At 47.2% G+C, this 27,562-nt stretch overlaps 1 protein-coding gene and 1 long non-coding RNA gene across 4 annotated transcripts in view; one reads left to right on the top strand and one right to left on the bottom strand.

Annotated features, from left to right (window-relative positions):
* Positions 1 to 27,562, bottom strand: part of LOC146760159 (uncharacterized) — an 89,659-nt gene that overhangs the window by 57,977 nt on the left and 4,120 nt on the right. The window lies entirely within an intron of this gene.
* On the top strand, positions 464 to 27,457 carry TWIST2 (twist family bHLH transcription factor 2). 3 transcript variants are annotated; one of them, XM_015867830.3, is made up of 2 exons: positions 464 to 1,323; positions 26,719 to 27,457. In XM_015867830.3, exon 1 carries the CDS (start codon positions 805 to 807, stop codon positions 1,285 to 1,287), a length of 483 nt encoding a protein of 160 aa, XP_015723316.1. In that variant the 5' UTR covers positions 464 to 804; the 3' UTR covers positions 1,288 to 1,323; positions 26,719 to 27,457. The 3 variants fall into 3 exon arrangements, with proteins under 3 accessions (XP_015723316.1, XP_085409768.1, XP_015723315.1); XM_085553642.1 differs by lacking the exon at positions 26,719 to 27,457 and adding an exon at positions 23,282 to 26,117 and having other exon boundaries at positions 625 to 1,323; XM_015867829.3 differs by having other exon boundaries at positions 631 to 1,323; positions 26,590 to 27,457.

Here is a 27,562-nt window from a genome sequence, read left to right on the forward strand (position 1 = left end):
AGACATTACACCCAACCCTTCCAGCATCCCCCTGGTGTCTCCTGTGGGGCGTGCGGACAGATCCCCCCGTGATGTTGGGGCACACAGGTTGTCCCCTGAGCACAGGGAGCAAAACTGGGGGTCCTTGCTCTGTGTGGGAACATGGGAAGCACAAAGGGAAGGGGGCAGAGGAGCTTGGGCAAAGCACAGTGCAGTGCGACTGGGGATCCCCCCTAGATCGCCACATTTGAGGGGTGCTCCCCAAACCTGCAGCACAGTGCAGGGCCAGGGTGGGGGGTGGTCGCGAGTTATCTTTTATTCGAGGTGCTTTCCCAAGATTTTAGTGAAGTGTAACATAAAACTGTGAAAGTTTAGCAGGGGAAAAAGCTTTCCTCCCACTGACCTGGCTGGCCAATCAGAAGGGAGCCCCGCACCTCCCTCACTTCTGACAACTATTTAGCAACTGAGCTCAGCTAAAGTTTCCAAAAAGTTAGAATAACTTCCTCTCTCCAAGACCTCAATTTTTTTTTTACACAACTCCGTCCTTGAAATAAGAGCCCTTCGAGCAACCTGGAAAACGTTTGGTCAGCAAAAAAAAAGAAAAAAAAAAGAAAAAAAAAAAAAGAAAAAAAAAGTAAATCCTCATTTTTTTTCTTTCTTTTTTCTTTTCTTTTTTTTTCTTTTTTTTTTTCTTTTTTTTTCTTTTTTTTTTCTTCCAAAGGATTTGTCTCAGGAATTTAAAGCACATTTAAGACACACACACACACACTCACATAACATAAGGAGGGGGGGAAAGGCTCTTCCCCTCCCCTTCTTGCAGAAAGCATGGAAGAAAGCTCCAGTTCTCCTGTTTCCCCTGTGGATAGCTTGGGGACCAGTGAAGAGGAGCTGGAAAGGCAGCCAAAGAGATTTGGCAGGAAAAGAAGATACAGTAAGAAGTCCAGCGAAGATGGCAGCCCCAACCCAGGGAAGAGGGGGAAAAAGTCCAGTCCCAGCTCCCAGTCTTATGAAGAACTGCAGAGCCAGAGGATCTTGGCCAATGTCAGAGAGAGGCAGAGGACTCAGTCGCTCAACGAAGCTTTTGCCGCCCTGAGGAAAATCATCCCCACGTTGCCCTCTGACAAACTGAGTAAAATCCAGACCCTCAAGCTTGCGGCGCGGTATATAGACTTCCTCTACCAGGTGCTACAGAGCGATGAGATGGACAGTAAGATGACGAGCTGCAGTTACGTGGCTCACGAAAGGCTGAGTTATGCCTTCTCAGTCTGGAGGATGGAGGGTGCGTGGTCCATGTCGGCCTCACATTAGCCACCGCCGGAGAGAGACCAGCACAGCCGCCAAAGGGTAAGGAACTGCGGGGTCGGCAGGCGAGGGGGCACCAGGATGGGGATGTGAGGACAGAGGGGCCAACCCTTGTGGGAATTTAAGAAGAGAAAGTCCCGTGTGGGCAAAGTATCAAACACATGGCACGTTGTTGGGAAAATCGTTGTCGCGCTGCTCTGTGAGGATCGGGGGCAAGGAAGGGGGGAAAGCATTGCCGCGTGAGGTTTGCCGGAATGCGGCTGCTTTGGGGAAGGGCTGGAAGACAGACTGACAAGGGGATCTGAACCAGCTGCCACAGCACACCGAGGGTGGCTGTGTCCCAGGCACCCTGGCTTGGTCGCATCCTCCCCGCGTTGGGGGCACGAGGTGTTCTGCAGGACCCTGCTGGGGCTGGGCGACGTGCTTGTCCCGCTGCACCCCAGGTAGGGTTTTTCTTAAGAGAAACGAGCTGCAGATGTCGGCTGCCCCCCGGGCCCCTTCCCCCCCCCTCAATAAATGCAAACAAAGATAGAGGAGTCCTGGGGAAATTTTCATCTGGTTCAGTTTCCCTTCCTCAAAGTGCCGGTCAAACAGAGGTTGGTGTTGGGCTTTTGTTGGCTGGGGCGTAGTTTCTGATTTACTCTCCGAACTAAACTCTTCCTCATCGTTTTCTGTGATGAGAAAAGCTCTTCCTCTTTATGTCGCCTTTGTAATATTTGGGGAGGAATGAACAGAAAAAGGAAAGCAAAACCAAACAGTTCTTAATTACGCCCCCATCCCAAGCTAATTAAGGCGAGCAGCTCTGCATTGTGTCAGCCGCCGACGCTGCCTGGGGCTCGGTACATAAAGCAGAGCTGCTATCCTGCTCTGCCCAGCACACTCAGCTTGCTGCTGCAGGATGCACGCAGTTCCAAAGGGAAATTTACCCCCTGCAGTGTGGTGATGTGAAATACAATAATTTCACCCTTTGGAGATGTACGGGAGGAAAGCTTACCCCACCAGCCCACTGGGCAAGGTCTTCAAGGCAAACCCATTTTGTTTCAGAGGTAATCAATGGCTGATTCAAAATCCTGATGCAGCCACGGAATGTTATCTGAAAAAGGGCTCAAGCAGGGCTTACGGGTGGTGCAAAAGGGTTGAAACCATTTTAAAAACCACTTCAAGCAGGCGCTTCCCTCGCGTCCCCACGCAGCCTGTGTTTTGGGGCTGTAATTAAAGTTCCTCCACGCTCTCATAGAGACCTCCAAAATGTCAGGCTGAAAATGAGTTGCTCTGCCCACTGCACATTTTCGGAACATAACAGCTGCCTGTTGTTTGGCTTTGCTTAAGCAGGTAACGCTGCTGTCGTGGTTTTATTACAAGCGTTACTATTTTTGCATTGCTGAGCCTTGATTTCAGCTGCAAGAAGCCTAAACCGAGTCACTTTTAAGAAGTGCAAGCTCTCTGTTTGTAAAACTGAGTGTCTTTTCCCATGCTAATCTGGCTAAAAGGGCTTCAGCAAATAGATTAACAAAACATACGCTAAACCCAGGCTCCTTGTCAAAAACAGATGTAAAATGTCCCAAACACATATTTCTTCAGCAGTTTAGATTGGCTGAATACTAAAGTGCTGGGATGGAACAATGCATTAATTCTGTTGTTTCCTAAACGATGTGCTGCCATTAGCCAATGTCTTTTTTAAAACCTATTATCTAATATATATCCATTCCTCTCCATCGTTCAATGCATTAGTGGCAAGCCCTGTGTTTTTCTACCCCCACTTCAGACTTCTTGTCAGTGGAAATGTTGTTAACATCTCTCCGACAAGGCAGGCTTTGTATGCAGATGCTCAGAGACTGTCCCAGCATAAAAGAAATGGGGAGAGACATTTCTGGGCTGCTTGAAAACCTACAATGTTGACTCAGATCCCACCGTGTTTTTGGTTTCTTTGGGGTCAGTTCACACTCGATGCCTTTCCTCACTCCCATCCTGGTGGTGAGCAGTGGATTTTGCTCAGCACTTGGATGCTGGGGGGGTGGTGATGGCCGCCCCGAGCACCCCAGCTCCCCGTGAGCCTTCCTCTCTGTGTCTGTGTGTGTGCGTGCACACGCGTGCGGTTGAACTGTTGAAAACACTGTTGACAAATGGCCTGGTGTAGCGCGGTGCGGTGTCAAATTCTGTCCTCTATGGCGACAAAAATTATGTCCGCCAGCAAAATAAAAAGCCCTGGTGAGATCCTCAAGAAATGCCTCCGAAAGACGGGTGGCGTGGCATAGCCTGTTGCATGTGCCTATCCTGAGCAGAGGTATTTTTAGGGACAAAAAGAGATGGCAGAAAGTGGAGGAAATGGCTGTCCAAGTTTGGGACTCGCTCCTGGGGACCAAAGAGTGTGGCACCCATTGGTGAGCCCCATTCTACCACCCTGCATCTTGGTGGGTTTGAGAGACATAGGAGAGGAAAAGCTCTCCTGGAAGTGGCGGTCGTCCAGCTGCAAAGATCAGAGGAGATTTCTGATTAGAAAATCAGAGCTTTGGGAACTGGTATAATGCCACCTGTCCACTGCCGGTACCAGCAGGTCCGTGCTGCTCGCTGCTAGGCTAGGAGAGGTTTTCCTGCTTGCTGGCCCTAATTATGGGCAGCTCACTCTGGAAGTTTCAAAAGAAGCAGGCACATCTCTGCGCTTCAATCACTGCATAGGCAGTGGGATGTTTCAGCAGATGTCCAAAGCCCGGGGCTCACTGAACCTTTCCTTCCCACATCCCCTCCTCACTGCCAGCACCTGCGCCCCTTCCCTTGCAGCAACGTTTCATTTTCCCCCTTAGGAAGCCCATGATGCTATAAAAAAAAAAAAACAACGGGAGAAAAGAAAGTAGGTTTCCCATTATTTCCCACTTGGTGAGAAAAATCATGTCCAGTCAGATGTCGGGTAGCAACAACAAAGTGCAGAGCACACACACTTGGGGGTAAGGGGACCCTGCCAGCAGCCATCGCTTCCCCTCAGAGCTCATGAACACTTCTTTGCCATCACTGGGCTCCTACTTGCAGCCACAGTACCTTTGCCATCAGTCTGCTTTGGGGAATCCACGTACAGCACATGCCTGGTATGGTGCTCACGCAGATTTCCATTGCTGTTTATAAAATGTATAAAACATGAGCATCCTATTTCGTTTTATCCTTAAAGAAGCAAACAGATGTTATCTCTGCTGGCCTTGGGAACAAGCTCATTGTATGGTTTATGAGAGCAGGACAGTTAGCTGGGGGTTCTGTGACACTGGAACTAAGCCGTTTTTGTCCCAAAAGCCCTATTTTTTTTTTATAAGCATCCTTAGAAAATGTAAATATATTTCCTTGACGGGAAGGATTGTAAAGTTTGGTATTTACATTGATAGGTTTAAAGTGGTCTGGGTCTTCTTTCTTTTTTTTTTTTATCTCAGTGCATTTAAAAGCTCAGAAAAAAATGCATTTTGGGTCTTCTGTTTACGTTCATGTCATTTCTTGGGAAAGAATAAATCTGTTGGGCAGCAAACAGCAAACACACAGCAGTCAGCCAGAAAGCGCTTGAATTCAGAGCCCCAGGAAAGAGAGGATAAGAGAAAAATCCTCCATTGAGCAGACATGCGAAGGCAAACCAGCCACATAAATTAATTATTGATCATAAGGAGCTAGAGACAGGCGTAGCAGAGAGATGCGTTGGATTAAAACTCAAGTATTGCTACGAGGAGCTGTAAAGGCGTATTTTAATGTAACCCAATGGAGCCAGTGCAGTGCTGTCTGTCTTATCAGGAGAGATGTGCCTTGAAGGGTCATTGAGGAAGCAGTAAAGGCATGCATTTCTGCTAAGTGGTCCTCATTTGTTCCCAGACCAGTTGTCTTCATTCTGTGCAGAGTATCTCTCATGTTAAGAGCTGCAGAGCTTCATCCTTAAAACAAAAGGGAAGGGACTGCAGAGCTTTCCAAATACCTCACTTTGCATTGCCCTTTCTGTGTTTGCTGGGCTTGTTTCATAGTTAGAGGTAGTGGTAATACATGAGACTTGCAGATCGCAGCAGCGATAAAGACAGATCCTGCGGCCCCAGATTGAATCTCTTTTGGGGACATTTCTTGTCACTCCTTCCTGCTAGTAATGTAATTATTTTTATAGCTTCAGTCAAGGAAACATTTCCATGTGATTCAGTACATCTCCAAGCCTGAAATCTCCCACATTTATGTCGTGCTGTGAAGCAGTAGGAATAGTCTGCTTGGGGAGCATGTTGGGGAGCACCGCCACAAAGCAGAGCATGGAGAGAGCCCCATACACAGCCGGGAAATTACAGCTGCCGCTTGGGGGGAGCACACAATTTGGGCACTGCTTTTCCAGTCTTTGCAGAAGATTAGGGGGGAAAAAGCTGATCCAAAACCTTCTATGCCATGAAGACCATGATGAGCCACGTTCTGAGTGGGCTCCAAGTGACCTCGCTGTTGTGCACAGCAGGCGATGCCATCAGACATCTCAATGTCACTCCAAGGGGCCCTACGTACCAGCATTCATGGTTTACTTCTTCGGCAGATCTGGAAGTGAGGAAAACCAGCAAGTCCTCCAGCTGGATGCCAGCACCATTATTCTAATTAATGATTAGTTCTCAAGAATTAAAACAGTAGAAATACTTGCTGGGGAAAAAAAAAAAAAGAAATTACCCTAGGCACCCTGGCATTTAATTAGATTTGTAGCTGTAGAAGATGACCACTCAGCAGTGACAACTAATCATACACAAACAACAAATTAACTCAGCCAGCCAATAAATCACGCCGCGGCAGTCCTCACCCATCCTTGTCTCTGTAACCGTTTCCATGCTAGCCCAACCTGGATAAACTCTAATTCCAGTGCTTCCCTCACACAGCCCTGGCTTTGCTGGGCTCTGTCTAGTCTCCTAGTCACTGCTGGGTCACATTTTCACTGCAGGCAGTAGGTGCTGTGTTGGCTCTCTGAGAATTGCTTTCTTCTTGTGCTAAAGTGGGGTTTTCATTGCGTGGAGACTGGTTAAAACAGGGAACTCTCAATGATTCTTTTCCACAGTATGTCACCCTGAGTTGTCACATCACGAGAAGCAGCACCAGGTGAATGGAAGCACTCAGGAGGGTATGAATGGGACTCCTTCCCTGCAGTACCTCCTATACAATCTCCTAATACAAATATTAACAAGTGACAACTCTTGAAGTCCCACTGTTAAATCTGGGTTTCAAAGAGGTTTGCAGCCATCGCATTGCATGATTTCGAATTACTTTCTGGCTTCTTCACTTTGGCATCTTGGAATGAGCTCACATTTTGTTCAGGAAGGTAGCAGTGAAGCCCTGGCCTGCACGGCTTGCAAAACCATCAGATACTGCAAAGAAAACAACCCCTTTGCAGAGTGCCATAGGGTGAGCTGGAAATGAGCAGCCGTCTCTCCTCTCCCTCCCCTTTCCTTCTCCTCCCATCTTCTTCTCCTTTTAACCACAGCTTGAAAAACAGAAAAAGAGGTGAAAAAAGAGACAGATGTTGGCTGGTTCAGCATGATATATACTTTCTGGAAGAAATCCAGTAAGCCTGTGCTAGCTTTAATTGAATTCCTAATAAGATAGTTTTGCTTTGTTAACTGTCACCCGCAAGAAGCAGCTTTGCCATTTCCTTAGGAGATACCAGACAGCCCAAGTGCGGGCTTTAGAATGTACAAATTAGTTCTGGGATGAATTCAGCCATCAAAAAACCCACAGGAAGTAATTTATGTGATTATACCTTTGGTTTAAGCTGTGTGGGCCGCCTTAAAAATCACACTTTGGTGCTCAGGCTTAAATAAAACTCAGAATTTGGGGGAGGGAATGGGGGGAATCTGGTATACAAGAAGCAGGATTTGATGTGGGTCAGGGCTCTCTGGCATCCCTGCTGCCCAGCGTGGCCATTTTCTGCTCCTGCCTTGTTTTCTCCCATGCTGATTAGCTCCTTAATGAAACTAATTTGGCAGCAGGATCTGCATCAACCATAAGCATACACATAGGAGTCTGACGATCAGAAAACAGTAGGAATGCTATTGAAAAGCAAAGGGCCAGCTCAAGAGAGAGGCAGAGGCTTGTCAGCACACTTGTCACAGCAGGCTGGTTTATCTTTAGCTAAAACCAGAACAGCTCTTTAAATTCACCTGTGGAGCATAATGGCACACGGGGCATCCAGGAGGAATGGGGCTGTGTGGGTGCCTGACTATCCCGTGCCACCAGAACCCCATCCAGAGGGCAATCAGGACTCAAGAGATGGAACGTTTCCTTACTGCTCCTCTGTATTTCCCTATATTGCCACTTCTTGCCGTGGTGCTTGGAGATACTGTGGGAAGAGCAGACATTCAGCTCTGCGGCTGAACTCAACAATCATAACAAAAACCAATGTATTCATACAATACATTCATGTATATTTTGACACATGAGATAACAGGAGTATTCTGCTGAGTCCATTTTGCTGTCTGTCATTGGGAGCGTGATGTTTCAGGCACGAGCCTGCAGTCTCTGCGCTCGTCCCGCTTGGTGGGGTTTTCTATGCTGAACAAGCAGATATTTTGCAAGAGGATTTTCAGCCTTTGCAACTAGAAGGGCTGTATTTTAAGTTCCTGATACTGCCAGCATGAAATAACCTCTTATACTGTTTATATCTGAAACATTCATTGCTGGAACACAGCTGAGCATTTGCTTTCTAACCACCTTCCCCACAGAGAAGACACAGGACCATCCCTAAGTTCTGGAGCATAGAGGTGGCTCGGAGCAGCCGGTTTGGAGCCTTAAGAGAAAAGATGCTCAGGATGATCCTATCCCATGTTCCCCTTGGAAATGATATACACAACCTAGAGACCAACATTTCTTGTGATAATTTAACACGTGTGCACACTGTGCTGTTTCCCAGCACCATAACTTCACCCGTCGTGTGAGTTGGCTGCGGTGCATTTGCTCCCCAGCACATTTTGACCTTAATCAGTCATTTAGATGCTGCCATATGATTTGTCACACACAAGCTTTAGCAACATTTGGCTGTTGTGTCTTATTATTCTTATTTTTTAATAAAAGACCTTTTTCTAGAGAGCCTCCCCCCTGGAATTACTCTCAGGTTGCATCGACCACTTTGTCCATCAGCCCTTATATATTTCAGGCACAATCTGAAAACTATACACATAGTTAAATGTTTCAGAATGAGGGGTTTTTTGGCTGTTTCTGCCACTCCACACCACAGGTTCAGCCTGAGGAGCAAACCCCGAGACCTTTCCAGGAGCACCTCCACACCGCCCTGCCTGCAGTCATCTGGGTTTAGAAGGCATCAGAGGGGGCTGAGAGGCAGATGAGGCTGTCCCTCCGATTTCCATTTTCTTAGGAAACAGAAAATTAACCAAAAGAAAAGAAGGAAAAAAAAAAAAAAAAAAAGAGGAAAGAAAGAAAAACGATATTTGGCAGCAAACAGAGGGTAAGGATTGCTGCCAAGGCCTGGACAGCTGTACCTTCTTCCCTAGCAAGTTGCGCGATCAGCGAGGGCTGCGCTGAAAGCCAAGAGGAGTTACCATAGCTGCCACATTGCATTGTGCTGATCCTCCCTTTGGGAGACACCTTAAAGAAACAAACCCACCCTAACAGCTACGCGAGCTCTCGCGTCTCACCGTGCATCAGAGGAAAACTATGGGTGACCTCTCAGGCGTGCTGCTTTGCTTTTTTTTTCCCCTCTTTTTTCCTTCCCCCAAAACCCAGCATCTGAGGGCGAGTATCTGTTCCAAGACAGGGACAGGGGAGGAGGAGGAAAAACATTTATTCAATACTTTTTCCACTTTCTGCTCGTGCACAAATGCTCCGCGTGGCTGCAGCAGTGCTCCCTTACCAGGGCTGTCTTGATGGCTCCAAATAACTCAGGAAACAGAGCAAAAACCCAGAGGGTCCCACCCTGTGCTGTTGGGGGTATGCGTAGCTCTGTGTTTGGGAGCAGGCATCCCAGCACAGGTTCTTAGCTGGTGGCTTTGATGAATTTCAAAGCTTGAAGCATTCCCTGAATGGGGTGTTGAAGATATTGTGATGGAAGGGGACTTGGGAAAGGACAGAGAGCATCGCTGTGGGTGAAACCGCCACACTGTAATGTAAAGGAGCGCTCTCAGATTTCTTTTCAAACAGAAACAGAAAGTTGTTATATTTCTTCAGGGCAAAAGCAAGAAACCTATTTCGAGGTGTCCCTGTTCTACCCATTCACAACGTGGCATTTAAGATTTTTAGGTCATGGTCAAACAACATCCTGGCTTCCAAGGCTGCCTTTCACAGGAGTCTGCCACGTGTGCTTTTGCTGCCATTAAAAACCTATTTTCCTTGAAAACATCTCCAGAATCCGTGCCCACAGCCCTACCCACACCACGCCATGCTAAACATCCTTCCTGCTGTGTCAGGAATGGGCAGAGGGACATGGGGTGCCAGCCAGCTCCCTGCAAAAATAGGCAGCAGCTTCCCAGGTTCAGAGAGGTGTGTGATAGTACAGGTGAACAGCACAGCCCCTGGTCCCTTGCTGGTTCAGAATCTGCTGGCACTAGAGGGCAGGATGCACTGCATGAAAAAGCAGGGTGGACCACAAATTACATCCTAAGGGCACACCTAACACAAAGCAAACCAGGAGCATCCACACTATGCAAAGCAATGATGACACTCTGCAGCAGGCATCAGCACAGTCCTATAAGCTGTTTAGCTCAGGGTCAGGGTACCAAATGGCACCAGAGGCTGTTTGCTACTTTCCCAGCTGTGAAACTCAGGGTGAAACGTTTTGCCTTGCAAGGGGATGCTCTGAGTAGTGTTTGCTGACACTCCATAGAAGCTTCTGTTCATAGGCATTTGGTGGATCAGCGCAGCAAGCACAAACAAGCTGTGCTGCAAATGCTGTAGCACACACTTTCGGAAGTAACACTTCTGTTGTGTACCAACCAGCTAGTGCTTTTTAAGGCTCTTTAATGTATACTTTCTACATGGAACTCCAGTTCTTCATTATAGACATCCGTGTCAATAAATAACCAGTATTTTGAAAGATCACTCTGGTCTGGCTCTGCTGTTCAGTACTTCCTTTAGTGAAAATCTGTGGCATTGCTAAATGTTGCAATTTGTGCTCTGAACACCAGTAAAACTCCTCCGGAGCCTTGCAGCTGAAAGTTGTGCCTGTAAACCTATGCTCAGCTGCAGGTAGAGGGGGTGTCCCTTAAGACAGTGCATTGCAGAGATGGAAGTGGGTGAAGGAGCCCCCTCACCCATCTGCTCTGGCTCCAGCCCATTTTGTGATGAGCCAAAATGGGCTCACCCATTTTGGTGTGAGCTGTGCACATCTGTGCCCAAGGCCACTTAGGCTCTGGTAATCGAGGGTAAAAGCCGAACTTACTCTTGGTTCAGATACAATTTGCCTGTGTAATTTTTGTTAATGCTTGGTTGCCTGAGTTTCCCCCTCTGCAAAGCAATGCTAATGCTTTCTGTCGCCTCTACTGCCTGCCAGCCTCCCCTACGAGGCAGGTGCTCTGCATGCAGTGTGTAGGCAGGGAAGGGACCCACAGGACTGTGGTTCCACTGGAGCCAAGCCCTGTGTTGGGCACTGCTGCCCGCCCCATTCCCCCAGCAGCCCGTCCTCCTCTCTGCATGGATTATCCATCCACTCCCTTGTATTTTTAGGTGCTTTTTTGCATCCCAGGGGGACCCGACTGCTGCCAAATGGAAAATGGCTGTGCACTGGGGCCATTCTGAGAGGCCTATCTACAGAAATTTGTATGCATTTCACAGCTCCTCGCTCAGAGATCTAAATTGCAGATGTGCTCTTCAGCTTTAGAGAGGGACAAAACGGAAGTAAAGAGGTTAAGCAGTGCTGTGAGTCACTCCAATACACGACCTACTGTTGATTTAGAAACCTACCTCAGCAGTAAATACAGAACAACGTTTCTCCAAAATGTTTAACCTTTTGCATTCTGGCCAGCCAAACAAATAAAAGAGAACAAAAATACCCTCTCCAGAGTCAGAAAAACAACAATCTGTGGTGGCGTTAAGGAGCAAAAAGAAAGTGACCCATAATGAGTGACCTACAGAAGGGGGGGGGGAGGGGAGGAGGAGAAAGAGGAGAAGACACAGAAGGCAGAGACAGGCACATGCATTAGCTGAGCTGATAACAAAGAACACAATGCATAAAAGCTGTTGGTTCCAGGCCACAGAGAGCAGTGCACACAAGCACATGTCCCAAATGAGCATAAGGAAGCTGCTGGGCTTGGAGCTTAGGGCACAACGGGGAACAAAAGAAAAGGAAATATACAATCCAAACAATGCTTCTGCTGAAGTCAGTCATAAAACTTCAGTCTAAGAGGCAAGGGCACCCACTCTGTAGGGGAGAGCAGTTTGCACCTGCAGCTGCATGGACTCAATGAGCAACATCCAGTACGGTCTCAAATTATCTGCCCACTGGCAGTTTAGTTGTTTCTTTCCGGGGGTCTGGAAGCCTGGGTTGAGTGTCAAACATGTCTGAGGTGTGTAATTCAGGAAAAAAGCTTGCTGCATAATTGCAAACAGGCATTGCACGCAAGCTCACCGAACTACCAGAGAATTAGCTGCACGACAGGCAGCGCAGAGGTCTTACTGTGCATGTAGGATGTGTGTGCATTGAGGTGCCCTCACCTCAGCTATGGAAAGCCCAGCAAAAATCCTGAAGGCAGCTGAACCATGCAAATCCCTGCAGTCTAGCTGGATGTCTCTATTTCTGCCTTCCAAGCACGGGGTGTATCAGCAGAAGGAGAGAATTCCCTGGGATTTGAGGCACTGAGTGGGAGTTTAGAGAAAGGCCAGCATCTGCTGATCTCAGGGTACCATCAGGAGGATTCTACACAAGGATATTGAGGAGTTCATTTGGGCCAGAGCCATCCTGAGGACTCAGTTAAAGCAGAATTGCTGCAAAGCCATGTAGAGTCACCAGGGGAACTAAAAAGGCTTTATGGTCCCAACAGTTGCAATGATCTAAGTGAAAACTGATGAGCAAGCATTTGTAGCATGGATCAGACTTGCACTGAATACTTAGAAGTCAGAGGTTTGACTTCTGCGCTGCAGTTTGCAAATCACCTAAGATTGTGTGGAAATGGAGGTGCATTTAAAAAGGACCCTTTTGGTCAGCAGGGGTCTTCAAGAAAATGTCAATAAAGCAGAGCTAAAGTTTGATGTTGTAACAGCAAGAGAGGTTTCCGGTGCAGTAAGGAAAGCAGGGAAGACCGAGATTGTTTTGCATTCCACTTTATTGCAGTATAACCAGAGCAGGTGACAGTGGCAGTGGGATGGGAGCCATTCTGTTGTCAGCTTCCTCTGAGGAGGGACCCATCACACAGGAGGAGGATTTCATGCTGTTTTTGGGAGGGAGGATCCTTAGGAAGTGCGATCAGTGAGGTTACAGTGAGCTGCTGAAGCCTATGTGCTCACGTATCTGTTGCTGATATTGAACCTAAGCACCAGCAAAGAGCCCGAAACTGGGTGAAGGGACAACATGAAGCAAAGCTGGAGGGATGTGAACTGAGTGCAGAGCTCAACTCCTGTGCTCTCATCTTGGCTACAGCAAGTGATGGAGCAAGGAGAGCTGAGGGAGCAGCAGGGCAGGAGGGAGGCCATGAGCAGAGGAAGTGGGGGGCCCTGGGGACCAGGGATGAGCCGAGAGGAAAAAAGAACAGCTTGGACTGGGCTGTGTCACAGAGGGAGGCTGAGACTGAATATGCACCAGGCTAACATGAGGAGCCTGCTCCTACAGCAGATTGCTGCCTTGCTACGTAGGCTGTGGTATCTCCACACCAAAGTACCCAATAGAACTTGGCCTTCAGATTGCCACTATCACTTTCCTCTGGCCTGTTATTAGGGAAGTTACATTTTCTGGTGGACAGACTGGAGTTGGAAGGTGAGGTTAAGAAGTTTAGGACCCCTGCAGAGTTGATGTTTTTTGTTTGAAGAGCACTGAATTTCCTCAGCCCTTTAGAAAATACCTCCCTATGTTCACGCCTGAGATTCTTGATATTTAATAGCTGTTTTAATCCCTGTGGAAAGCTTCTTTAAGCTGTAACGTGCAAGACCAAGATGAAGAGGGATTAAGCAACTTATGCATGTTTTAAAGTGTGCAACTGGAAGTTCAGGAGAAGTCACAAGCTGGTACAGTGCAGACCTTATGTATGTCTTATTACTGCAGCATCCCCAGGACATTCCTGCACCAAAGAAGTCTTCCAACCAGTATAGCTTCCTGTAATACTGGAATGATTCCTTGTCTGAACATAAGCCTTTGCTCCACGTGGGCAGAGCAGCATTATTATTTCTGCCCTGGAGAGAGGAACCTAGTACATGGAGATGTTATAGACCAGAAGCAGCACCCAAGCAACTTTAGCCTTTTCCCAGATCCTCTGAGAGCAAAGCTGCTTCATCTCCTACCTTTACTGCAGTGAGCAAGCAATCCTCTGCTGCCTGGACCAGATCATAGCTCCCTTTCTTTGTGGGAAAGGCAGCCCACAAGCATCCCCTTTGGCTCTCCCATGCCTAGGAGCAATTGTCAGCCAACACAACAGCTTACCTGGGCCTCAACCCCACTCTGGTGTCCTAGAAGTGGGATCGTGCTGATTGTATCAGAGGTGATCCCGTGGTCACTCAGGGAGCCCCCAAAGCCGAGTGCATGCATGTATTCTCCCCAGACAGATACAGACCACCAATTGCTACTGTCACAGTCTAGTTTGTGTAGCCAGGCACAGCTCCCAGTGAAAGCAATACAGCCAACTCCTCCTTTGGTTAATGGAGCATAAATGGAAGTGGTTCAAGTGGTTTGTACTGGAGAAACCTGACAGCCCCATCCCTTGGACTTAAACGCATCTCATGGCCAGAGACAAAGCAGGCAAGTGAAGTGATTGGAGCAGGGAGATAGATTGTTGGAAGGAAAAGCAAAGGCAGCAGTTCTTTATAGTGCCTGGGGTTTGCTGTGATAGTGCTCATTTCAGCTAGTTTTCTTATCTCAGCAGTACCCAATTTGGGGGCAACATGCAAATACGTGAAGGGGAGTATCTACCTTCACATCCATCAGGATGCTTTTCCAGCACTCCAATGGAATGATTCAGGAGTGTTTGCTAAAGAGGGATCGAGGGGAGGGAAGGAAAGGAAGAAGGCGGCATTTAATAACTCCCAAATCATTTTTAAAAAATCATTAGCTATTATTTCAGCTGCATGACCTCCTGAAGGGACTTTCTAGAGGGCCAGATTATGCAGTCAACTAAAAATATAAATAAGTAAAAAGAGGGCAGAGATCACTTTGCTCAGCCAATTTGTGTGGGATGTCAGGTTAAGCTTCCTGTAGGGTGCATGCATGCACTTCCTGGACACAAGTGTGGCCCGACAGCTCCCCTGGTCTGAGGACGCCTCCCGAGTCAGTAGATATGGCAGAAGTAATGAGTTACCATTTTCATTTCTCAAGTGCTGGTTTCCAAGTACATCTTGCTAGTCCTGCAGGAAACAGAGCACATCACGTTGATGCAAGATTTCCAGCTGCAGTTCAAGCAGGCTGTGGCTTCAGACTCTATTTCTCAGCCATGATTCTCTGGGTAAATGTCTTTATCCTTCCTGGCTGAAGCACTCAGTGTGGGTAGGGGAAACTTTCGAACTCCTCCCCATTCTAACTATGGTAATACCAAGGGTCCTGCTGAACGCACAGACCTCTGTGGTATCCCTATGGCTGCACTCCACCATAGCTGCAAAAAGCATCTTCAACTCAGGAGAAGTGCAGAGGATTGAAGTTAGTACAAACACATTGTGTTCCTCCGTACCTAAAGTATATGTAAGTTTAAATAGGGTATCCTATGTGTGTAGGAGCATGCCTACACTTTTCTCTACACAGAGATTAACCATTATTTCCTCGTACTATCCCTACATTCAGCCTCATTTCTCACTTCTGCTGCTGTACTGAATGTCCAACCTCTCCCACCCTTCACAAACCATTCTGTGCATAATGCAGGCAAGTCAGATGAGAAACCTGTGAGCAGTATATTCAGGGAGAGACCCTGATTTAGGGGAGAGTGGGCTTAACTCAGGTCTGCATGCCCTAGGACTCACTGTCTGCACATCCTAGGGCAGCTTGTGAAATACAGAGAGGAACAACGTTGCCAAAGTCAAAGCACAAAGCCTTTGTTCTAAACAGATGCAGAGAACTCCTCTGCCTCCCCCAGAAAGGAGACTGCATCAGTACCACAGTAATATCGGCTATTAGCTCAGTAGGAAACTAGCAGGGTTCAGATTCAAAGGCTCAGACAAGTCCAGCTTGCAGCTGGCAAACCTAAACAAGACCAGCCAGCTGGCGTTGAGCTGAGTCATCCACGCAGCAATTTGGTTGAAAACGTTGTCTTAACCCATTCATATAATTTCCCAAATCCCAAAACCCTGGCAAGTAGAGTCAAGGAAATGTACATCTGCCTTCTGCACAATGACAGACTGGAAAAGATCGTGTAAACCAATTTTCCAGAGCTTTTTATAGACTTCTGTGTTCGTGTTACGTACAGTTCAGATTCTTGGTAGTCATTTGTTAGGCTGCTCTGATTCAGCAAAGCATATGACACATCCTTAGTGCATGTGCTAAATCCCACTGAAGCCATGGGGGCTAGAGGCACTCGGTTAGAAATCAGGCATGTGACTGAATGCTTTACTCAATGAAGGCAAGCTAAGGACAAGCTGGCTTTCTTTTTCCTTCTTCTTCTTGTTTTAATAGTCAAATTGCTTCTTAAGCAGAGAGGTTTCCTCTCTGCATGCTTCTTCCTCCAGAAGTTTGAACTTGTTGGAGTGAGAATGTTTGTTCACCTTCTTAAAAAGCAGCAAGCGAATTATTAGCTTCTTATTTCTCCTCTCCAAGCCAGAAACTTTAGATGTGTGGTGGAAAACTCTAAAGAGAGCTTTAAAGTGTCTGCAGAATAGCTTATCTATGGAAACTTGAAACAGCAGCATAGAAAGCTGGTAGATGGCAATCAGAATATGCCATCAGCTCACTGATACTTGAGCCTTGAGAAGAGGCTGACAAGGAGATAGAACAGAAGAAAGGAGATGTCAGGCTTGCCTATAAGCACCATAGAGAAGGAAGAGCAGCAGCTGGGGACATGGTTGAAGAATGAGGTCTAGAGGGCTGGTTTCAAGCTTTGACAGTGACATCTGTCTGGAAGGCAAAAACTCTAGAGGTGATGGAAAGGGTTCTATGTGCAGCAAATGCTATAAGACCTGATGTAGTATTGATGCACAACAGGCGAGGGTTCTTGCCAGGCTTACAAGCGTGTTAATGTAGCTGTTGGATCCCTGAAGGCAGCAAGAAATAGCCTCTGGCACTAGCAAATCAGGAGTGCAAAACAAGCTGTGCTCTATCAGGATATGCATTCATAGTCATGACAGTCACTCCCCAAGCATGGGGACAGCCATTTATGAGATGTCCATAAGTGAAGCTGACCTGCTCTGCAGTGGGACTCCTGCCCTGAAGCTGATGGTGGCATTCAGTGAGCTCTGCTCACCCCCACCCTGCATGTGACCTGATGGCTGTCTGTGGCATGGCACGGTTAGCATCACTGCTAGAGTGCCTTATTTGATGTCAAGAGCTTTTTACCATGGCAGGAGTGTTTGGTATATAAAGTGCAACTCCCTCTGCATGAGGGCAACACCCAGTAACCCCACGTATTTTAAAGAGTTGGACTATTCTTGCTATAAAAAAGATCAGAGTGGCTTTATTGACTGCAGCGGAGTTAAACTGGTTTATTCCAAGTGAGAATTTGGCCCCTTGACTTCAATGAAGCTGCACTGATTAATCCCAGATGGAGACCTGGCCTGGTACAATCCCGTCCAAAAATCCTGGGAGATTAGTAACACACACACACTGAATCACCACCGTTACTCAGAGTCTGGGTGGTTATCAAAAACCTGCACCTGCTGCAGTGGGAAACACTGCAACTGCGATCGTCGACTTCAGGGACCAGGGTGTGGTGTGTGAGGGCACATTCTTCAAACACTGCCTCATGCAAGGGAGGAGATGCCAAAGCAGCACGCTTTCCTGTGCAAATATTTGGGAACGTGGTCTGGGATGTAAGTCCTGGATCTTATAAAACCCAGGTATGGTGGCAGGGAGGTTGCTGGGCAAGGAGATGGGGAAATCCCGCTCCTTCTCATTGCAGGTTTTCTGCTATGCTCTGTAAAGATCCTCAGTGCAAAAAACTGAGAAGGAAGTCTCCTCAACTTCAGGCAATCTGTCCTGGCATCAGATTGAAGGGCCAAGTTTCTCTCAGGGCACACACAGTTTTGCTTCCTGGTGTTCCAGGAACAAGTGCTGTCCTATTGGGGAACGGATCCACTAATAACTAAAAGGGCTTTACTTTCATAGCCACTTACACACATTCCCATACAGACCCATATGTGTCTGTAGGGTCGCACTGAAGCTGTGCCTTGTGTTACAGTGTGAAGAAACACCAAACTGTACCTTTTCAAAGACTGATGGTGTTGGGCTTTTTTTTGTCTCAGGTGGTAGAAACAAATGGTGAGCAATATGTAGCCCACCTTCCCAGCACATTACCCATGCACAGATGTAACCCATGGCTAAAAGATGACAATACTCCTTCCTAGCTGGCTGGCTGGAGGTGCCCCTCATTCAATGTCACATAGGTCAAGGTGACAAAAAAGGGCTCTGCATGGCGTGCAGAGAAGGCACGGCATCACAGTCAGGAAGAAGAAATGCCTAAGCTTGCATTTTTCTCCCTCCAGCTCTGCCTTCCAAGCGTTTCTGAAGTCAGGCATCTGGAACGTGATGTAATCTGAAGATTGATCAGCAACAGCACACGAACAGCTGTGCACATCTGGCATACAGGTGTTTCAGTTGCTATTTGTCAGGAACTGTATCAAATATTAAAAAGCATCTCAAGTTCATAAGGAAATCTTACCTGTCCTGCAGATTGTTCACAGGAGCGTGCAGAATGCCATTGATTTTATGCAAACTCTTTCTGTTTTATAGTGGGTGGCCCAAGTCTTTATTTTTTATATTTAACAAGGAGTTTGAACCAGAGATATTCCTGAAGTGGGGTTTTCACTGTTGTTAATACCACTGGCATTAAGCCACCAGTGGAATTGAGATAGTTGTAATGGATAGATGCCGTCACCCACTTGCTGATTTACTCTTAGGAGGCAGTGCTATTAAGTACTTGTACACAGTCCTTGTGCTGTTCTGACGAACAAAAAGCAGAGAGCAGTCCCCTTCGTGCTTGGCTACCTATGAATGCTGCAAGGCTTGCTCCAATGTCCCTGAACCACAAAATGACGTTTCCTCCTCCCCATGGAGATGCTGCCACTCAGGAAGTTTGTGGACTGCAGAGGAATATATGCTGCACACAGGAAAGAGAAAGGGAACAGGGAAGGTGCTGGCTGAGCCCCGAAAGAGTTCCCTTGGAAGAAGAATAAAGCTGCAGATGTATATATTTATTTTTGGAGTAGGTGTTTTTCCTAGAATTTCTGTTATTTTGGCAGGAGTGGAGAGGGGAGGAGAAAATGCTTCCCTTTGTCCAATATTCTTTGCTTTTCCAAAATGGGATGGAGGCAGGAGGTGTTTTTACAGCCCACGTTGTGTAGAAAGGGACCAGAGACATTCACTTTGACCACCAGCACTGTCAGAGCATGCTGCATACCATGCTGCATTCAGCCCAAGCTGCCCATAGCCACAGCTCCACATATGTCCAAAAGCAAGGAGGACCTTGCATCTACTGATATTTTCCACCTGGATATTCTCAACCAGCCCACCAGAACATGATATAATTTACTTTGCATACAGCTTAGCACATATATGTGGTCAGTCATCATAGCTGAGTCAATAAACCGTAATAACAGGTCATGCAGCTGTGTCCTACAGCATACTAAGCCCTAGTTCACAAGCTGGATAGGGTAGGGATTGCACGAGTCTGTTGCTGTGAGCATCTCAATAGAAACGTATGGCTCATGCCTGACCACTTCACCTTCCTTATCTGACTTCTGTGCAGCGTATTTCCATCGCTTCAGCACTGACCTGGCTGGCCTAAGCATGCAGTAGGTGTGCTTATGGAACTGGAACTGCTTATGGGCTGGCAGCTGAAACCCATATTGATATGGGAGGCCTCGAGGCTGGAGAATCAGAGAGGCTCAAAAGGCAGAAGGAACAAAAAAAAACCTGCACTCATCTGCACTCAACTGCACAAGCTTCATCAGCTTCAAAGCCATTGTTTAAGGACATGTGTGAGTCCATGCTACCTCCCTCCCCATCCCTACTTGTTTCAGCGGAGCTGCCCAAAAAGAAAATCTCATTTCCTGCCCTCTCCCCCTCCCTGTTCCTCTCCCTATTCCACACCTTTCCAATGCAAAGCCAGGCTTGTGACTGAGTGACCAGGAGTGCCAAGGAAACTGTGGACATGGGCTTTGCTGCAGCATCATCCAGGAGGGCTGGAGGTGGCCCCTGGCTATCCCTTGCCCCTTGCACCATGGGCCCTTGTGTGAGTCAGGAGATGCTGGTGGTGTCCCCAAGCGCTCGCTCTTCAGAGCCACCCACGAGGCAGCTGGGCAGAGCTGAGGACAGAGCTTACACGGTCCTTTCAGATTTCGAAACAGCTCTGCTTTTTCCTGCTCCAACTGCTCATTAACAGCTTCCGGCTTTTGGCAATTTCTAGCAGCGCTTTCAGTGATGTACTGCCAAGATTTTAACAAGGGGCTCCCACAAACCTACCTCCTCCTCCAGCTGCGACGAACCCCATTGCCCCGGAGAGGCCAAGGCTTGGACTGTGGAGGAGTGCAGGGCTGGGGGAACTGTTCCTTTGGGGGACTCTTTCCTGTTTAAAGCTTTTATTTTTCCTTCTCTTTTCTGGCAAGGGAGGGCTGCAGCACCTTGGAGCAAACACACTGACTGCCAGGAGGTTGCTGCAGAGAGGCAGGACATAACACAGAAACCCTGAGAGCCCCAGCAGCAAAACACTTCATTGCAGAGCCCTCACTTGTCCTCCCTGTTCAGGGGCCAGTTCCAGGCAACCGGTTTTATCTGGGCTACATTAAATCAGCCACTGGCCAAAATGCTGAAGAAGTGCCTTTCTCTAAGTGCTCTGAGACCCCAAAGGGGAAGATTTTACTGCTGGAAGTGGTTGAGAGCATGAGTTTGTGTGATTTTAAGGAGTAAAGATAGAGCGTACGTTAAGTGATAAATGGCTGGAGATGGAAGGAAAGTTGAACAGAAGCTAAGGAAACTTTGAGATCAGAGCATGCAGAGGTGCCATGCTTGTTTGTGAGAGATGGAAATGTTTCTTTTACCCTGGAGAGCTCAGCCTAGCAGCAGTGCACCTGAACATGTTAAAACAGGAAATCTCACTTTCTGCCTTTAAGAACGGGGTGCAAGAAGGACAATTCATGATGGATGCCAAAACTGTAAACCACGGGACATTCAAAAGACAGCTAAATGACTGCTGATGTAACACATTAATAGATAAACCTATAGCTTATGCATTAGTATACAAGTATTAAGTGCAGCTTGTTCTAGTAAAAACTACAGAGTGAACTTCACTAGATCCATGCAAAGCAATGGTATCTTGTTAGATATTGAAGTATTTTCTGTCGTTTAATTGAAACTATTCCACACACTAGAAAGACAAGCAGAGACAAATACTTTGCAGCACTGTAAAACCCGACTTAGGGTGTTGGCAGCTCTACAGGGACCACAAGTTCTGGTGTAGATAATGCCTATTGAGGTAGGTAACCACAGGTACAAAAGAGCCATTCTGCAGGAGAGTGGGGATAAAAAAGAATTAATGATGGTTATTTAGTGGGGCTGGGAAGCCCAGGATTGTGGGATTGCTTTTTGGTATTGCACCTTCAGGATCTTTCACTATGAACAGCGAGGTATGAGCAAGCCTTTGGCTTTTCTTAGCAGTGGGCAAGCTGGGCTGTTGAGACAGAAGCAGGCTTGGGGGAGAGGAGGATGGAAAGGATTAAATCTCCTTCCAGACAGGCTGTACATTTGCTTTTTCCACCTCCCTGTCAAACAGTTAGTCACACTCCTGATACCAAACCGGGGAGTTGCGGGACACAAGGAAGATATTTTCTCTTGGACCAGCCATGGGCAGACAAATCCTGCAAGGTCTGGAAAGTCTGGGGTAAATTAGATTAGAGGCTTTCCTCTAGACATTGATAGGCTCTTGAGGTGGGGGTACGTTTGGAGAGAGCGAGGGGGGCCCTGCGGCTTGGGAATGAACAACTGCGAAGGATATGTTTTTAAATGGTTTCCCAGCTGTAAGATGCACATAATTGTGGCTTTCCTTCATCTGGGAGACTTCAAGAGCGGATGGTTGATAAGAGTTCATACCAGCAAAGGCAGAAAAACACAAGCCAAGGTATCTGGTTTCAGTCTGTCCGTACCCACAGCATTAGATCTGATTTTGTCCTTCTCCCCTCACTGCATGCACACAATTATCTGAATTCCTTTCTCCACTGCTTCCTCTCCTCTGAAGTCTTGCAGGCTGGCCCTTGTACCTTTACTGCGAGGGCTGTACTTGCATACTGCATTAGAGACAGCCGTGCAATTGGCCTCTCTCTGTTCAGGGTCAACTTTTACCAGCATAGTGCTGCAGCTACAAGGACTCATGCTCCCTGGAGGGCAGAGAGCCACTAGAGGCAATGGGAACTTATACTCCATCCCCATCTTTTAGTCTTTTTTCTGATGGGAAACAGCCTGTCTAATGACCTAACCGCTCAAAAGTGCCATTCCTTTGTGCTTTAGTTTACCCTTTGTTCCTATGTTCTGCTGTTTGCCTCCAGTTGTGTTCAGAAGGAAGGCCCTAAATCCTTGTACTGCAGATGGGGCATCTCAAGGAATATTCTGCCATTTTGGGATGGATTCCTGGACAACTATGTGGGCAGTAAAGTAGATACGCTTGAGGACACAGCCTAAACATGGCGTTTCCACCTCAAACAGTTGTCCCATTCTCCATACCCATCAGCCCTGTGGTCAAGCAGAAGAGGGGCCCTTCCTAATATTATTCTATGGGCAAATTGGCTTCCTGAAATAAGACTCTCGATCCTTTTCTGGGATTGCCACATGCTGCCTTTTCCCACAAAGTGCAGCACACAATTGCCTGCTCACAAAGCTCTTGATGCTGCTGTGATATTTTTCCTGTTAGTTTGCATTTCTGAGCCATCTAAATGACATAAAATGCTTTAAATATAGACTGCCTGCTTTGTCTCTGGGGGCTGCTGACAGCCTATTTGATCCAAGTTACACGTAGAAATGTCAGCATGGAAATTGCTCAGATGAAATTTCTTGTTCAAAATTGCCTTTGAAAATTATTTTGATGTTCTTTAAGCCAGATGTCAACGCCATCAGAACAGCATCTCATGGTATGGGTTGTCCTTTACCTAGATAGGGAACAAACCAAAACCCCAGCACTCTCTTTCAGTCCAGAGGACATAGGTCTTTTGCAGGCCCCTCTATATGTTCTTCAGCAGTCAACGGTGGTTAAAACTGTTCTGAGGAATCTTCTATTTCACCTAGGAGTGGCTGTGATGAACAAGGTGCACAGGGAAAGGTCCACTTCAGTAGTGCATTGGCCCTGAGTAGCAGGGGTGGGGAGGACTATGCTGCTCTGGACAATGGCCATAAGCTACTAGCTCTGGAGGACAAAGCTGGAAAGAAGGAGGACAGCATCAGGTTAACAGCATTAGGTTAACAGGTTCCACCATGGGCATTTATGCAGCCTTTCACACCAAGGAGCAATAGCAACAAGGAGACAGCTATGTGTTTTGCCTCATCCTAAGAGCATCAGATACCTGTCTTGCCTGTGTGTGTCCCAGTGTGCTGGCCACGAGGCTCCTGGCAGGCAGCACCTTACCTCCCTTCTAACACCTCTCTCCAGCTAGTTTAACAAATATATGATAAAATCTAAGCCAAAACAAAATGCCCATTCCTCCTGCCTTCGGTCTGCTTCATATGGGACACAGAGACACTCACACTATGTGTTTCCTCCAGGTCCAGGTGGGACACTGCTTTGCAAGCTGGGCAATCTGCATGCTGCCTGCCAGCCTCCCACCCATCACCAGCACAGCAGTCATGAGGAAGCTCTTAGCATTTTGGAGCATGGCTGTTTTCCACTCTCCATTTGCTCTGAAACAGCTGGACTATTTTTTGCCTAACCTCCAGACAACAGAAACAACAACAAGAAGAATCACCTTCAGGCATGGAAAAGTTTCAGTTTCAAGCACCACAAGCTTCAGAAAGATATGAACAGATAAAAAACAGGAGGCTGGAAGGCAAAGCTTACAGACCTGACCATGCATATGGCACTGACGTTTGCAATATGCTTTTTTGAAGCTATTATTCCCGAGACAGCTAGAAGTGGTGGCCCATAGTTCACAAAGCTCAGGAATGAGCAATGTTAAGGGTTAGGATGGGTGTTTGAGATCAGCCTTACTCACTGCATCTGGAGACCCCACTCTTGGTGATGGAAATCCCTGCTAGGTTAAGTGACTTCTGTGTCCCCAGCAGGACACTCATGAGTATCCCATTCCTCTGTACTTCAAGCTGCCATGTAGGCTTTAGTACCTATTTTTATGGCCAGAAGCAATCCAAATTTAGGCTTTCCAGCCTGAAAGTCAAGGCGTTGAGATCTGTCTTCCCCTCCAGCCCAGTTTCTGGAGCAGCTTTTGCTTTGGCATTTCAAATATTCACATCAGATCATGCTGACCTTTTCTCTCCAAAGGTACGGGCATGGACACATGCATCCCATGTCACGTTTCGTATTGTTTGCTGTTGTTCTCCCCATCCCCAATGTGCCTATGGGGCAGCGTGCATGCAGTGCTGCTGTGGCGGGTGAGCATACTGGGGCTATGAAATAATGCAATAACTCATCCAGCCACATTTATTTGTTTGGAAAAATTATTAAGGGCGGCTGATACTTAGCAAAACGTTTCCATCAGCGCTGATCTTCTAGAGCAAGAGCATCTCCTTTTTTGTTGTAACCAAGCAGTGTTTGAACCCAGTGGTAGAACTTCTCCAGAATAATTTGCCTACATCACATTTTCCTTTCTCTTTATGAATATACAGACAGCCTCCAACCCTGAAAATACACATCTAGGTAACAATGACTGGAGAGGTCACTGTCTAAAATGGTTACCTAGTCTTGCTTAGGTGTTATCTCCAGGCACAGGCAATCTAGGAGGGGATTTCTTCTTCCCCAGACAGAAAGTGGAGAAAGGAAGGAACGCATCACACACAGGGATGTGGGTCCTGCAGCCTTTCCTTGGGCAAGTGAATAGGAGCCTGCAGACCTCAGCTGCCGTGGTTTCCATTCTGTATTCTTGGGCTTGGGAATGATCTAAAGGAAATTAAAGAGCAGCAAGTTCTCAGCTGACTGAATGGCAGTCTGTGTCATAACAAAAACTGCACTGGGTCTGCAGTGCATAACAGCTATATTTTGTGTTATATGCTGTGGGACAACATAATTCTTGGTAATGATGATCAGCAGAGGGCTTCTCTGTGTACCATCTCAGCCCAGACGCTGTAACCATGCATAGCTGTTGTGTAATGTTATGTCCTTCAGCTGAAGAATCACAATCTGCTTTACGGGCACTAACAAATCCAACCCACGTGCCCATGTGTAACAGAGGCAAGGATGTACGGCAATTTCCCATTCAGGGAAACCAAAGCACGTGAAGAGAAAGCAATTATATGGGCAAACTGAGTGAGCTGGGATTAAAACTGAGATCTGCAAGGTCCAGCTCCCCAACCCCACCATCTTAGTGCCATGCCAGGAAGAAAATCTGTCCCATCCCCATAAAATCTGCTTTGGGAGGCCAGAGCCAGTTGGTGGGTACACAGGCACAAGGCACTACCTGGGAGGAGATTGGTACAGACATGACTCGTCTCACTGCTTCTCTGCCTGCCACGAATGTTTCCACTCATCCCACCACCAAAGCAAGTCCCTCACACTGCAAGTGGATGACCCTACTCCTGTTACCATTCCTATGCTTTCAAACTCGCTTGACCACCTGGTCTTGTGTTTCCCATCATGGGCTCCGTGCAGCATTAGTGAGATGTGAGACTTCAGAAGGGGACTCACACATACAAACCCAAATCCAAATAACAGATTCACATGCAAGATTGGGGGTGGGGGGGACAGCAAAATTAGACAAGGTGTCCTTCTCCTCCCTTTGTTTTATATCTCATTCAGAGCCCCTACAAGCCCTCTAGCTGGGGCTGCAGCGGTGTGAGCATTAGGAAGGGGCTGGTCTGCCATCCGCAGGACATGCACACATGCAAACCACTGCTGCTCGCCTTCCCCAAGCAGTCCAGGTCCTGGGAAGCCTGTCAAGTCCTGAGCTCGGCTGCAGAACGTGGTTGTAATTAGATAATTAATAATTTTGAGAAGGAAAGGAAAGGAGAGGAAATAAGCTAAATGGAAGCTTTCCTTAGTGAGGAAATAATTACATCTGCTTTTTGATATATGAGCTGAGGTGGCTTTCTGGAGGCAGTGCCAGCAGCTTGCATGAGAAGCCATCCCTCCCCCAGGTTAGATGGGGAGGGATGTCCCACCAACCTGCAAATGAGCAGCAGCAGGTTGCTGCAGACCACAGCCAGCCCTGCAGGTAATGGGGCTCTGTGACATGCAGCTGCACCTTGCCACAGCTCTGAGAGCAGAGCAGAGGAGAGACCATGTATAAGGTCACTAGGAGCAGTGAGGATGACGGGCTGAGCATCACAACCCTTGGGGCTGGAGGAGCTGCTGTAAGCAGAGGGGGTTTTCCATACAAGCATTACTCCTGCCTTTGGGTTTAGCAGACTGTACACTCATGCATTATAACCCAAAGCCAAAGTAACTGTTGGGTTTATGTTGCATTCTTTCTTTCTTTGGATGTTCCTGTCTCTTACATAAGTGTGTTACCCCAGGATGGAAAGAAAACACAGCATGGCCTGCCTGGTTTTGCGTGAGGAGCTGAGTCACCGTGGGTGGGATTGCTGCAGCACGCCTCGGGTGTCGGTGGGAGCACAGTGCTAAATGCAGCAACAATTGGAAGCAGCCCTCGTGCTGAGCATTCAGTCTCACTGTTTTGCTTGTCTGAGAGGCCATAAGGGCTATTCCTGGTGCACTGGATCTGCTGTTAGATTAACCATGTGCCCTACTCTGCTTGCACCAGGGCTGGGTTAGGGTTCTTCAGAAGCACTTCTTTCATTTGCAAGGGAAAAGAACTTATGCAACAATGTGCATCTCACATCCTGTATTCAGTGTATTTATTTTCCCTTCTTTCCCACCTCCCTGCCCCCCGGTCCCCTCTCTCTAGACTGACCAGTGTCTGAGACTGAAGTGGAATTGGGACGTATCCAAGTTTGTAGCTTCTGAAACCTTAACGACCTCAAGTAAACTGGTCCAAAAGACCCCTCTTGACCTCCCTCACTCTGAACTCTTGCAGAGCACTTAGACTGAGCAGGAGCCAGCACCAAAGCTATGGGCCTGAACCTTCGCACCATCTCTCCAAGTGACTGATCACAGAGAAGCGAGAAGCAACATTCCTGATTGTTCATCGTTGTTGGGTTTTGTGTGTGTGTCTGTCTGGGTGTTTCCTTTTAGTTCTTTATGTTTTTGGTTTTTTTTTTTCTTTCTCCTTTGCTGGAAAAAAAAATAATAATAATCTTAATTCAGGAACACATTTATGAGACATCTTTGGGTTCAGATTTTATTTCCCCTTTAGCTGTATTCTTTGTTGTGTGCGCGACTAGTTTGTTAACGCTCAAAACCTGATTTCTTGTGCAGTGATGTCAAAACTGGACCAAGGCTCTCAGAAAAAGAAGGAAAAAAAAAAAAAAAAGGAAAAAAACAAAAAAGAAAAACCACAAAAAAAAAAAAAGGAATTAAAAAGGCCACAATGTCCCCCAGCTCCCTGCATGATTTGTTACAAGTACAGCCTGGATTACAGACTGCCCTCCACACTCTACTGCCTCTTCCTTATTGCTCCATGATTTGCTACCACTCCTGACCCCCTTCCCTCATCCCCCTCCCCCCCCCCCACTTTTTGTTTTTCATTTTCTGTTCCAGTGTATATGTTGCTTATTTGTTTTATTTATTGAGATATTTTTAACGAGCTAAGAGACTGCAATGTCGCTGTGTATACTGCTTCTCTTGCCATCAAAAATAAAGATGTCATGCAGCTACTGAGGGTATTTGATTTATGTTCTGAATGCACAGCTCCCAGCAGAAGCTGAGGAGCTGAACCACTTCCTTGCACCCCACTGGTGTTACAGCACTCACCAGTTCAG

The sequence above is a fragment of the Coturnix japonica genome, chromosome 7, assembly GCF_054131305.1.
Source record: "Coturnix japonica strain WE chromosome 7, WE-NBRP24, whole genome shotgun sequence".
Lineage (NCBI taxonomy): Eukaryota > Metazoa > Chordata > Aves > Galliformes > Phasianidae > Coturnix > Coturnix japonica.